Source organism: Puma concolor, chromosome E4, assembly GCF_028749965.1.
Source record: "Puma concolor isolate L17-30 chromosome E4, mPumCon1.1.hap2, whole genome shotgun sequence".
NCBI classification, from domain to species: Eukaryota; Metazoa; Chordata; class Mammalia; order Carnivora; family Felidae; genus Puma; species Puma concolor.
In genome coordinates, this window is record NC_141683.1 from 39066134 (window position 1) to 39080879 (window position 14746).

General features: G+C 45.0%; 1 protein-coding gene across 7 annotated transcripts in view; it reads right to left on the reverse strand.

Annotated features, from left to right (window-relative positions):
• PACC1 (proton activated chloride channel 1) overlaps positions 1-14746 on the reverse strand; it is a 45916-nt gene that overhangs the window by 10554 nt on the left and 20616 nt on the right. For all 7 annotated transcript variants that reach the window (XM_086694364.1, XM_086694363.1, XM_086694361.1 and 4 more), the window contains 2 exons: positions 2245-2454; positions 717-868 (listed from right to left, as the gene is read on the reverse strand). In XM_086694364.1, the coding sequence (XP_086550490.1) occupies positions 717-868; positions 2245-2356 (264 nt within the window). In that variant the 5' untranslated portion in view covers positions 2357-2454. The remainder of the gene's footprint in view (positions 1-716; positions 869-2244; positions 2455-14746) is intronic.

Genomic DNA, 14746 nt, shown 5'->3' on the forward strand with positions numbered 1-14746 from the left:
GCACCTGACCCTCCACACACACCCAACTACTGTAACAGTGCAGACACAAATGCAACCTGCTATTTCCTCTACCTTGAAAACCCTTCCTTCCTCACTTTGATCTAGAAAGCTTTTACTCAGTCCCATTCAATCCTTTCCGAAACAAGGATATGGGATGCAAAAAGATGTACATAAACGTAAAATTCCTTCCCTGCCTTTGACACCCTGTGCAGGTGCCACTGACCCTCACCTTCCCCCCAACCCTGCTGGGCTGAGCTGTGAGTGATGCCAGTGCTGGGGTCCTTGTTCCCAGACCAGCTTCTTTACATATTTATTTCAAAACATGGATTCCCTAGGAGTGACTGGCCCCACATGGAACCTAGGAATCTTTATTTTCAAAATGCACCCTGGCAGTTGTGTTGGGCAGTCAGGTAATGGGACTCACTTGACTACGTCCCACCGGCTTCGCCCTGCATCCTTCCAGCAAGGAGAGGATCTGATCGCACTGTCAGGAATCCCTGAGGATCAGAGAATGCTGACGCCCTCACAGCCCTGCCTGATGCAGCCAGCCAGCCATGGCCATGACCCGATTTGGGACAGCCTCGTGGTCACTGGGGGCCAAGGGCCTGCACAAGGGGAGTGTGAGTGGCCTCGTGGCAGGAAGAAGACCGGGGGCTGCGGGGTGCGGGGTGGACAGCGTGCGCTGCCCAGGCCTGGCGTGGGGAGACAGGAGTTACCAGGGTCTGGTTGGAGAAAGGGTCTGTGTAGTTGATCCTCTGGGTGGTGCAGTTCATGTCCCCAGGCTGGCCAGGGCTCCTCAGGGGTGGGATGACCTCGTAGTGGTGCTTACAGCTGAGCAACTGGGCCTGACCGGGGTACAGAGCAATACCTAGGGGAGCACGAACAGGAAAATGGGAGTGTCAGAAGTCACGGTCCCCCACCGTATCCCTACAGTCACATCACACACAGTTTTTCACACCCACCAACAACCCAAGTTCAAGACTCTCTGGGTGACGGCAGAGGAGGGAGAAGAAGAGGGTTACGGAGGGTGGAGAGCCACGGCTGCTGCCCTCAGAAAGCCCCTCTCCTGGCCTGGGGCACAGCCTCCCTGGCACCTGCACCGAAACCCACCCTACTTCCCCGCCCTGCTCGGCACACCCCGCGGGGGCTCCGCGGCCGGGCCCGGCAGCGCCTCCATCCGCAGGCGGATTCACTGCAAGACCCTCGGCTCGGCTGCGGGACTCCCCACCTGTCACCGTGCCTCTCACCTCCTGCTCTGGCTGGGGCCTCCAGGTGTGCAACTCACGCCCCAAAGGTCCCTCCCCCGCCCCAACCCCAGCACCTCACCGTGGGGCTCCACTGACGGAGACAAAACAGAGCAGCATGAGAGCAGCATGTGGCACCAGATCCCGGCAGAGCTCAGAGAGACCCAGAGATCAGCAACAGAAAGTACAGCCCACAGATACAGGGACCAAAACAGACACACAAAGAGGGACGAACACGAGACAGGCAAAGATGGGTGAAGAAGCTACAAGCAGCACACTTCCAAGAAGCCCAGGTGGAAGGTACCAGAGACTGGCTGTGCCCTGTGGGCAGGCCATCCAGAGGGGGACTCTGGCATCCTGAGAGCACAGCAGGTGCACACACCAGCGGGGCACAGCCGAGGCCACAGAGCTCATGCCTCCGGTTCACTCCCACGATTCCAGAGCCCAGAGCCAGCCCCGCTTGCCCTGAAGGAGACTACCTTCTATAGCAGAGACGACAGCCTCCTCAGGGCCCAGCCTCCCACCGGAACAGGAACAGCAGTGAGCCCGCTCCCCAGGCAGGGCCCTAACCACTTCCGAATGGCTTTACCTCCCCTGCCCCTCATCACTAGCCTCCGGCTCCAGCCGGGCTATACACATCCTCTCCAGAGGAGCCCTCTGCCTCCCTACACTTACTTTTGCGCCTGCTAATCCCCCTTCCAGAAAAACTCTCTTCTTGTCTATCAGAGCCCAGCTCAAATCCTATCTCCGTGCAAAGCATTCCGTGCCCACCCCAGTTACGCAGTGACCACTCCAGGCTCCGTGCACCCCTCTCCCTGGCACATGACACGCTCCTCTGGGTACTGACAGCAGCTCTCTGGGTGTGTACTCTTCACCTTGACTGTGCTCGGCTCCTCTGTCTACCCGCGGTGCCCAGCCCGGTGTGGGAGTGCAACGGTGGCTCATTTGCAAGCCAATGCCCCAGACCTGGGCCCTGATGCCCCTCCGGGACAGGCTCTACCTGGGGCGTCATAGCGATCCACCTCCTTGTAAGACACCGACATGACAGGGTGCTTGAGTTTCTCGCGGAAGTCTGTGATGGTCTGGTAGACCAGGAAGACAGCCACTGCCATGAGCAGCAGGTAGATGAAGATGAGCAGGACCGAGAAGACGTTCTTCAGGCAGGCCTTGCTGAAGCGGATGCTGCTAGAGGCAGACTCGCTGTCCAGGGCTGAAAAACACCACCACACATGAGACCCGGAGCCCTGGGGCAGGTGAGGTCAGAGGCAGCTGGCAATCTCCAGGCCCTTGACCTGCTTTACCAAGGAGGCAAGGTCACCCACACACCCAACCTCCCCACCTCAGCCTCCTACCCCTAAATCATAACACGTGGCACCTATTGACATTCACTATGCACTTCCTGTGCCAGAAAGAGGACCCCAAGAGGAAGGAGACACAGCTATTCTCTTTAAGAATCTCCCATCTGGAGGGACAAAGTTAAGATTCAACAAGGAAGCTGGCCCCAAACTACTTTTCTGGGCTTATCCCTGACCACCCGGCTCCCACAGGGTCCCCAGCTCCAGCTGTGCTAAATGACTTTCTGTTTGTCCAGCATGCAGACCCCCCCCCCAACACTAAGGCCCCTCACATTTGCCAATCCCTGTGCCTGGCCTGGAGCACTTTTCTTCCACAGCTGATTCCTGACTCATACTTCAGGTCTCAGTTTAGAAAGGCATTTTCTCAAGGAAGCCTTCCCTGACCCATAGCTTTATTTGAGGACCCCTTCCTCAACTCTCCCAAGGAACCCTGTATGTCCTCTATCGTCACTGCAATATCACAGTCTGTCTACACATCTTTTTATCCTCCTCGGCTGTGAGCTCCGGAGAACAGGGCCAGGGCCAGTCGTGTCCATCCATACTGAACCATTAGCCCTTCACTATGTGCCTGGAACACAGCAGCATTCCGCATTTATATGGTGAATGACTTAATGACTGATTAAAGGTATTCTGATTCCTTCCATCCAACACAGCTCTGTCTCTCCTGCCTGCTCTCAGACCATGCCCAGCCTTGATTTTGCTCCACTATGGACTAAGTTATGTGTACCCCACACCCTGACAAATTTACACTGAAGCCCTAATCTCCAGTGTGACTGTACTTGGAAATGGGGAATTTAAGGAGGTAATCAAGGTTAAATGAGGGCATAATAATGGGTCCTAACCCAACAAGACTAGTGTCCTTATAAGACAGGAGGAGACACCAGGGATGTAGACACACAGAGAAAAAGCCACATGAGGGCACAGGGAGAAGGTGGCCATGTGAAAGCCAAGGCAGGGGGCCTCAAGAGAAGCCAAACTTGCCAACTCTTTGATCTTTGATTTCCAGTCTAGAGCTGAGAAAAAAATTTCTGTTGTTTAAGCAACCCCACCTGGGGTACTTTGGTACGGCACCCCCAAGCTGACTGAGACACTCCCATGGTGCTCTGTGCCCTCTCTATCCCTTGTCTGAAACTGTCGCTCCCTGAGGAAAAAGCCCTGTTCCCTCCACAGTGGATCAGCCCAAGGCTGAGGAGGAGTATGAATGCAAGTCTTAAAGGGTATGTGCTTGGCTTCTGGCTCCCAACTGTGACAAAATAGCTTAGTCACATCACCCTTCTATATACAATTACAAAATGTGAACAAAATACTTAAAAATTATGTGAAGGCAAAAGCAGGCAGAAACTAGAAGAGTCGGCCTTTGAAGGAAAGAAACTGCACTTGGTTAGATTTAATAATTTGCATGTTTTGCCCAAGAGCACTCACCAACCTCTATGAGGTATGGTTCAGGGTGGCCGTAGACAGGGTTCAGGGCTGGCAAACACCCAAATCTGCAAATAAAATCTGTTCAAATTCTTGGCTGGAGACATTGGGGGGGGGGGGCAGAGGGTGGCCAAGATAAAAAGCAGCAGCTGCAAAACTAAAAGAACTGAATGGAGATTTCAGCCACTGCTAATTTGGAACTTGAGTGTCCTCACATTAACTACCTGCTGACACAAAAATCCTTCAGGAGGACTGCAGCATTATCTATAACCTCTATAACGCACCATTACAATGTCTAGTATTGAATCAAAAATCACTAGACATGTGAAGAAACAAGAAAATGTGACCCACGCTCAAAGGAAAAAGCAGTCTATAGAAACCAAAGCCAAGATGACCTGATGTTGCAATCGGCAGACAGGAACTTTACAGCACGTGGAGGAGCTAAAGGAAAATATATAGATAAGGAATGGACAAAGGGGAAATAGGAGAGAAACTACGGGGAAACAGAAAAATAGAAACTATAAAGAAGAACCAAATGGAAACTCTAAAGCTGGAAAGAAAAGTAAATGAAATGAAAAATTCAATGCACTTTTTTAATAGCGAAGGAAGGCAAAGTAAGTAAATAAATAAAAAGTCGGTGTAGCTGAAGTTAAATAAAAAGAAATTAACCAATTTGGGGGGGGGAGAAGAAAAAAATAAACAGAACCTACCTACCTAGATAACTGTGGGACAATATCCAATAGTCTAACCATACGTAACTGAAAAGAGACAATAGATCACAAAGAATATTTGAAAAAATAATGGCCCAAACTAGAGAAAAACACATCAATTTGCAGACCCTGGAAGCTCAATAATGCAAAGCAGAATAGTAAGAACCCACTCCTAGGCAAATCATAGTCAAACTGCAAATGCAAAGATAAGAGAAAAAAATCTTGAAAGCAGCCAGAAAAAAAAAAAAACATATCACATACAGGATTTATATCTAATGATAGGTAACTTTTGATCAGAAATAACAGACCCCCAAAAAAATTAATATAAAAAAAGAAAAAATAGACACCAAAAGACACTTCTTTAAAGTGCTGAAATAAAAAAAATTCTATCAATCTTGAATTAAATTCCAGCAAAACTAACTTTCAAAAATGAAGGTGAAATAAAGATATTTTCAAACATAAAGCTAAGAGAATTCATCACCAACAGACCCACACCTCAATGCATGAGGAAGAAATTCTGAAAGTTAAAGGGAAATAACACCAGATGATAATTTTCAAATGTACAGGAAGGAACAAAGATCACTGAAGTGTGAAACCGGTAGGTAAATATAAAAAGCTATTTCTAGATTTTTAAAATGTAAGACTAAAGCAAACAATATCATAAGGTTTATAACTTGCAGGAGAGAATGGGAAAATGAAAACTACATGAGACAAACAGAAAACAGCAGAAAGGTAGAACCAAATCCAACCATATCAATAATTACACTAAATGTGAGCAGACTAGGGGAGAGTCCAAGATGGCAACACAGGAAGACACTCAACTCAAATCCTCCCATGGTCACACCAATTCTACACCTACATAGAAAGCAAATCCTCCTGAAGAACTGGTGCCTGATCAAACAGCTTCTGCACAACAAAAAATAAAGGGACCACATAAAGAATGGCAAAAGAGATGGAAACATAGTGACAACAGGCACCCCACCTCTGACACTGTGGACTGTAGCAGAAAGGGATTGCACTGAGGGACTCCTGTGCAGATTCACCTGCCCTGGCACACAGAAAAAAAAGCTATGGTTTAAAAGGCAATGAGATTAAAGGTGAAGGAAACCCATTCACTAACTCCCGAGTGTCTGACAAATGGTGGGGATTGCTAGAATTCTCTCTGGGGTCAGAAGTGCTGGTGAGCCCCTCCACGTTGGTAGCACAGATGGGAACAGAGGCTAGACGCTCTAGCTGGCCTACTGCCTCAGTGGGCTCTGGGACCCTAGCCCACACCAGCTCTAGCCATATTCCCAAGGTGTTCCCCCACAACCCACCCACCCAAGTGCCAGCTGACCTACCAAGGTGGCCCCAGACGCCCATCCCACCCTCATCTGTACCAGCTTCAGTTTTTCTTGCCAGGGTGCTCCCTGCAGAGAACACCCCGGGACCCCTAGCTGGCACCCACTAATGCTCCAGTCAGCCAGCCAAAGCTGCCAGGCACACACAGTCTATGCAGAGACGTCCCTACACCAGGCAGAGGTGGCTGTTTCACCTACTTCATAAAAACAAACACAGAACGTCAGACAAAATGAGGAGACAAACATGCTCCAAACAAAAGAATGAGACAAAACTTCAGAAAAAGAACTAAACACAACAGAGATAAGCAATCTATCTGATAACAGTCATAAAGATGCTCACCAGACTTGAGAGAAGAGTAGATGAACTCAGAACTTCAACAAAGAGACAGAAAGTATAAAAAAGAACCAGAGTTAAAGAATATAACTGAAATGAAAAATACAGGAGAAGAAATCAACAGTAGATCAGCAGATGCAGAACAGATCAGCAATCTGAAAGACAGGATAATGGAAAGTATCTATTGAACAGCAAAAAGAAAAAAGAATTTTAAAAAATGAGGGTAGATTATGGGGTCTCTGAGACAACATCAAGTGTACTAACATTTGCATTATAGGCGTCCCACAAGAAGAGAGAAAAAGGGGCAGGAAACTTATTTGAAGATATAATAGCTAAAACGTTCTTTAACATAGGGAAAGAAAGAGATATCCAAAGAGCCCCAAAGAAGATGAACCCAAGGAGGTCCACACCAAGACATAATAATTAAAATATCAAAAATTAAAGATAAAGGCAGAATCTTAAAAACAGCAAGAAAAAGGCAAACAGTTACGAACAAGGGAAAGTCCATTAGACTAGCAGCTGATTTTACTGCAGAAACACTGCAGACCAAAAGGGAGTGGCATAACATATTAAAAGTGCCAAAACCTACAACCAAGAATACTCCACCCAGCAAGGTTATTCCGAGAGAGCTTCCCAGACAAACAAAAGTTAGAGGAGTTCATCACTAAACTGGCCATTAAAGGGACTTCTTTAAGCAGAAAAAGAACATTAACTAGAAGAAAATCATGAAAGGAAAAAATTTCATGGGTGAAAGCAAACACAGAGTAAAGGTAAGTAGATCAATCACTTATAAAGCTAGTATAAAGGTTAAAAGCCAAAAGTAGGGGGTGCCTGCGTGGCTTGGTTAAGCCTCTGACCCTTGATCTTGGCTCAGGTCACGATCTCACAGTTTGAGTTCGAGCTCCATGTCCAGCTCTGAGCTGACACCACAGAGCCTGCTTGGGATTCTGTCTGTCTCTCCCTCTCTCTACCCCTCCCCTGCTGGTGCACACAGTCACTCTCTCTCTCTCTCTCTCAAAAAAAAAAAAAAAAAAAAAGGTAGTAAAATCAATCACATTTAAAGCATTCGTGAAGGGATTCACAAAATAGAGAGATGTAAACTATGACATCATATACATAAAAATGGGGGGAGTAAAAATTCAGTGCTTTTAGTATATGTTCAAACCTCAACATAATAGACGCGATGTATGACAAAACTACAACTAACATCATACTCAATGGCAGAAAAACAGAAAGACTTTCCCCTAAGTTAAGGAACAAGACAAGATGTCCTTTTTTGCCATTTTTAGTCAATATGGAACTGGAAGTCCTAGCCACAGCAATCAGACAAGAAATAAAAAGCATCCAAATTGGTAAGGAAGAAGTGAAACTGGTACTATTTGCAAATGACATACTATATATAGAAAACCCTAAAGACTCCACTGAAACAATTAGAACTAACAAATGAATTTGGTAAAGTTGTGGGATACAAAGTTAACATATAGAAATGTGTTGCACTTCTATACACTGATAACAAGGTAGCAGAAAGTGAAATTAAGAAAACAATTCTATTTATGATTGCATCAAAAAGAATAAAGTACCTAGGAATAAATTTAACCAAGAAAGTGAAAGACTTTTACTCTGAAAACTACAAGACACTGTTAAAAGAAACTGAAGATAACACAAGAAAATGAAAAGATACCACACTCATGGATTGGAAGAATTAATCTTGTTAAGACGTCTACACTACCCGAAGCAATCTACAGATCCAATGCAACCCCTTTCAAAATACTAACAGTATTTTTCACAGAGCTAGAACAAGTAATACTAAAATCTGTAAGGAACCAAGAAAGACTGTGAACAGCAAAAGCAATCTTGAGAAAGGAAAAAGCTGGAGGTATCACAATCCCAGATTTCAAGCTATACTATAAAACTATCGTATTCAAAACAGTATGGTGCTGCCACACATAAGTCAACAGAACAGAATAGGTAGTCCAGAAATAAACCCATGCTTACTTATGATCAATTAATCTAAGACAAAGGAGGCAAGAACATACAATGGGGAGAAGACAGTTTCTTCATTTAATAGTGTTGAGAAAACTGGACAGCTACATGCAAAAAAATAACCATACACCATACACCTTACATCATGCACAAAAGTACACTGAACATGGTATAAAGACCTAAATGTAAGACTGGAAACCATAAAACTCCTAAAGGAAAACATACTCTGTAATCTCTTGGACACTGGCTTTAGCAACATTTTTCTGGATCTATCTCCTCATGCAAGGGAAACAAAAGCAAAAACAAACTATTGGGATTACATCAAACTAAAAAGCCTTCGCACAGCAAGGGAAACCATGAACAAAACAAAAAGGCAACCTACTAAATAGGAGGAGACACTTGCAAATGATATATCCAATAAGGGGTTAAAATCCAAAATATATAAAGAACTCCTACAACACCCTCAAAAAATCTTATCAAAAAATGGCAAAGGATGTGCACAGACATTTTTCTAAAGAAGATACCCAGATGGCCAACAGACATAAGACAAGATGCTCAACGTCACTAATCATCAGGGAAATGCCAATCAAACCCACAATGCAATATTCCCTCACCCCCGTCAGAATGGCTGGTACCAAATACACAACGGGGTGCTCAGTCGGTTGAGTGTCTGACTCTTGGTCTCGGCTAAGGGCACGATCTTACCGTTCATGGGTTCAAGCCCCACGCTGGACTCTGCACTGACAGCACAGAGCTTGCTTGGGATTCTGTCTCTCCTCCTCTATTCCCCTCCCCCACTCATGTGCTTGTGCTGTCTCTCTCTCTCTCAAAAATAAGTACATAAACTTAAAAAAACTAACAACACAAGAAATAAGTGTTGGCAAAGATGTGGAGAAAAGGGAACTCTAATGAACTGTTGACAGGAGAGTAAGTTGGTGCAGCCACTGTGGAAAACAGTATGGAGGTTCCTCAAAAAATTAAAAATAGAAATCACATTCCATTACTGGGTATTCACTCAAAGAAAACAAAAACACTCATTCAAAAAGATACATGCACTCCTATGTTTACTGCAGCATTACTTACAGTAGCCAAGATATGGAAGCTACCCAAGTGCTCAGCAATGGATGGATAAAGAAGATGTGGAATATAACTCAACCATAAAAAAAGGAATGAAATCTTGCCATTCACAACCACATGGATGGACCCAGAAGGTATCATGCTAAGTGAAATAAGTCACATGGAAAAAGACAAATACTATGTGATTTCACTTATATTTAGAAACTAAAAAACAAAACAAATAGAAACAGAGAACAAATGAGAGGTTGCCAGAGGGGAGGAGAGTGGAGGTGACGGGCCAAATAGGTGAAAGGAACGAAGAGATGCAAACTTCAAGCTTTTTCGGCGGTGACAACCTCCCCTCAAGAACATGCCCCTCGCAAAGGACCTCCTCAATCCCTTCCTGCAAGAACGGAGGAAGCGTAAGAAGCAATGAAACGTCCAGTGCTGCAAAATCACCACCATCTTTGGCCACGCACAAAACAGTAGTGTTCTGTGTTGGCTGTCCTCTGCCAACCTACAAGGAAGAAAGGCAAAGCTTACAGAGGGTGCTTCTTCAGACGGAAGCAGCACCGAAAGCAATCTGAATCCAAATGAGTGGAAAACCATCCCAATAAACACATTTTAAATTAAAAAAATAGTAATAAGGTAAGGACTTCCAGGTATAAAGTGAGTTATGGGGATGAAAAGTATAGCATAGAGAATACAGTCAGTAGCTCTGTAGTAACTTTGTATGGTAACAAATGGCAATTTATTGTGGTGAGTCCTGCATAGTGTGTAGAACCGTCGGACCACGACATTGTGCACCTGGAACTAATACAGTTATATTAGTCTATAACTAGGTCAACTATACTTCAACTTAAAAAATGTCAATGGACTAAACATTCCAATTAAAAGGCAGATTAGACCTTTCAATCTGGATTCAAAACAAGACCCACAACACACTCCCTACAAAAAATGGACTTCAAATCCAAAGATATAAGAGTATTTGCTCATGATTATTTCACTTTCTTTTTATTTAAAAGCACAAAAGCAGGATCAGCACAGAGCTATCAAAGGGTCTTAGGTGAGAGGAAAATAAGCCATCCATTCTACACTTCTACAAACACACATCAAGCATCAACTCTGTGCGCAAGACTTGGTGCTAGGCGCTTCAGGGAGACCCCGAGAGAGGAGGACTAATGGTCTGTGCTACAAGTGCTACAGGACTCAGAAGCACCAGAGGATGTAAATGGTGAGATTTCCTTTGTTGGGGTGATGTATGGGTGTGAGGAGAAGGACAGAGATGAGCAAAAGGCTTCGTGGAGGAGGTCATCTAGCCTTGTGCCCAAAGCACCGGGAGAATTTTGATGAAGGAATAATTTGGTGTTCATTATTCATTTATTTTCTGAACTGAAAGTCCGGATGTCCAGCCTAGTGGTTAAGAGCATGAGCTTTAAGTCAGAGAGGTTTGGGAGGCCAGCTCTCCTATGGCTACTCTGAGACCCAGGGCAAGTTACTTACTGCTCCTAAGCCTCACTTTCTTCATGTGAAAAGGAAATGATCACTTCAATTTTACTGGATATTTAAAAGAAGGGAGAGAATGTTGCAAAATGCATTACAGACTGCCTGCTTAATGAATTAACGTTACTAGAGAAATGGAACGTACCCTCTACTTTTCAAAACACAAAGCCTTTTGGGGGGGTGGGGGAGAGGAAAAATGGGTGATGGCCACTGAGGAGGGCACTTGTGGGACGAGCACTCGGTGTTGTACGTAAGCCAATTTGACAATTACATTCATAAAAAAAAAAAAAAAGCCTTCAATAAAAACAGCAAAAATGAAGACCATGGCACTACAATCTCTTACAATGATAAACTAGAAAAAAATATGCCAGAAATAACATGGAGGCAAGGCATAAAACAGTATCTTTCACACAGTAGGCATGTGATGTTTGCACGCCTATGAAATGACCGAATGACCCAAATAATAGATGAGTTACGTCTCACAGCGCCAACTAGCTACCTTCCGTCCGTAGGAGAACAGCAGTGCATTTGAGGCCTGTAAAACTGTAAACCAACTGATACATCTTACTATTCATGGCAAGATACTTTACAACGTCTCTACATTACACAGATGTGCGAGTTCCCAGAAGTGTCTATGAGGTTCCTTCAGACAGTGCAGAGCAGGTCATGGGAGGCAATGGACATTCACAGCTACAAAGAGAAGTGAGGAACCAGGAGCCAGGAACCCCCAAGGAAGCCCACCCACGGCTGAGCACGAGCCACACGGAAGGCGGCAGCTCTGCCTCTCCAAGAGGAATTAAAGCAAGTCTCTTTTTCAACTTTTGTCTCTGATCCTACTGCTACTGCTTCTTATTGTTATTAGGGACAGTGTCCATTTCTGCTCCCTGGTGGCTTTGCTGTCTGCCTTCTCCCCGGGTTTCTCTGTGACTCTGCTCCGCTGCCCTGGTCAAGTCCCTCTCCCAGCCTGCATCCTGTATAGGGTGCTCTGTCACACACACCACAGGACACTGCTCTCCTTCACACCCAGCCTGTAGGTGGCTCCCCTTACCTCAGGCGCTGATCCCTGGTCAGTCGCGTGTAGCCGGTCTGCAGAGTCACAGGACCCAAAGCGCAGTAGTCCGTGTACAAGTGGACCTCCCCACAGCTGTTCTGCCTGGAAGGCACCCCCCCCTCCTATGGCCCATGTAAGATCACAGGTTCGCTTCAAGATTTTTTTAAAGTAATCTCTACATGTAACATGGGGCTCGAACTCAAAACCCCAAGATCAAGAGTGACCCGCTCTTCCGACTGAGCCAGCCAGGCACGTCCCCACAGGTTCACTCAAAAACATGGCAGGTAAAAACACATTCCCTGTCACAAGGGGCTCATAATTGCTGTAGCAACAAGGGACCAGGTTTCAACATCTGAATGAAGTTTGGAAAAATCACAAGACAAAACTGAAGGAACTCTGCAGTGACTAATTGGGTACATAACATCTGAACAGAATTGTTAAGAGTTAGCAGGGACCCAAAAGGCCTTCTGGTCCAAAGCCTTATTTGCGCAGTGATCCAGGTCCCAGAGAGCCTAAGACTGGCACAGAATGAGAGCCTTGGGGTCCCGACTCCTGGTCAATGTTCTTTCCCTACGCAACAGTGAACGGTAGTGCTTAAGGATCCAGTCCCTGACAACGACAAAAGATCTGATTGGAAGAATATAACTTCATGACAAGTAGAAGCTTGGGACATTTTTAAGTAAACTGCATATTTCAGCCTGGCTAAACCATGCAATGAAGAGGAAGAGTAATGGGCCTTTGTGGGCAGGTATTCACTCTATCATAAGCCACACATACATGATTGGAAATGTTCTGCCTTCATGAAACCTGTGGTTAGGGAAAGAGAGGAATTTGCATCTTCTTGAAAATTCTAAAAAAGCTGACTTAAGGCACAAAAAGGTCAGATGACAATTGCATCATCTGGATTTGTTTGGCAGAGGTACTTGGACAAATTACTCTCATGGGGTCCCCTCTGTTTCACTCACAGAAGCCAAGCTGAACTTGTTTACCGGCCTTTTCTTGATCCATAAATTGGCATGTGAGTTAAACAAAAACTGTAAAACTAGGGGCGCCTGGGTGGCTCAGTCGGTTGGGCGTCCGATTTCGGCATGGGTCATGATCTCATCGTCTGTGGGTTTGAGCTCCGCGTTGGGCTCTGTGCTGACAGCTCAGAGCCTGGAGCCTGCTTCAGATTCTGTGTCTCCTCTTCTCTCTGCCCCTCCCATGCTCATGCTCATTCTCTGTCTCTCAATAATAAATAAACGTTAAAAAAATTAAAAAAAAAAAAAAACGGTAAAACTATCATCCACACATGCTATAAGTGACACTCCAGTTCTGAAAGAAGACACCAATACATTTTGCCATTAAAAAAACAGGTGCTGGATATTTTGGCAAAATGTCCCGTGTACTCTGCAGTCATAAAAACCAAACACCTGCTTTTTTGTGGCAAGCTGGATGAATGTGTTTTAAAAGTATACATTCTTGGGGCGCCTGGGTGGCGCAGTCGGTTAAGCGTCCGACTTCAGCCAGGTCACGATCTCGCGGTCCGTGAGTTCGAGCCCCGCGTCAGGCTCTGGGCTGATGGCTCGGAGCCTGGAGCCTGTTTCCGATTCTGTGTCTCCCTCTCTCTCTGCCCCTCCCCCGTTCATGCTTTGTCTCTCTCTGTTCCAAAAATAAAAAAAAAAAAAAAAAAAAACATTGAAAAAAAAAAAAGTATACATTCTTTACATGAATGCAAACTCATGATGAATGTGTCCTGTACAGACACATTCTGTAGAAAGACAGAAATAATGCACAAGATTTTCTTAGGAAAGGTAATCTAAGAAAAATCCAAGACAACCAACACTGCTTCAAAAACCCAGACTTGCCCCGGAATAGAAGTCAGCCCATTAAGGGATGTGTGATGAGTAATTCAACTTCTGAAAACACAGTGGGACCTTTATTCACAGGGAGGTGGAACCGGTCGTCTACTCTACCCCTCCAAAACTCTACCTTGCAAACAACAAGGGGCTAAGATGCATCCTGAATGCAAAGAAGGAATGAACTATCCTTTTGGTTTTTTTTCCTTTTTAGTGATGCGATGGGTTTGTTGTTTTCGTGGGGTTTTTGAAATATAATTTACATACCATAAAATTTACCCTTTTAAATAGGTGAATATATTGGTTTTTACTACATTCACTAGGTGTGCAACCATCACCACTATGTAATTACAGGACATTTTCATTACCTAAAAACAAACTCCATACCCATTAGGAGTCACTCCTTCCTCCTAGTCCCTGGCAACCAATAATCGGCTTCCTGTCTTGATGGATTTGCCCGTTCTAGGCAGTTCACATAAATGGAATCCCACAACATAGAAGCTTTTGTGTTGGACTTCTTCCACCTAACATATTTTCAAGATTCATCCATGATGTAGATGCAACAGTTCCTCATTCCCTCTGACAAATAATACCCCGCTGGGTGAATATGTCGTTTATTTATCCACTCATCAATTGATGGACCCTTGAGCGGCTTCCGCTTTCTGGCTATTATGAATCGTGCTGCTATGAACATTCATGTACAAGCTGTTGTGCAGACGTAAGTTTTCATTTCTCTTGGGTATGTACATAGGAATGGGATTGCTGGGTAATATGGTGACTCTCTATATTTGAACTTCTAGGAACTGCCAGACTTTTCCACGGTAGCTGCACCATTTTACGTTCGCCCCAACCATCTGTGGGGGTCCTAATTTCTCTACATCTTCACCAAAACTTGTACATCTTATTGACCACA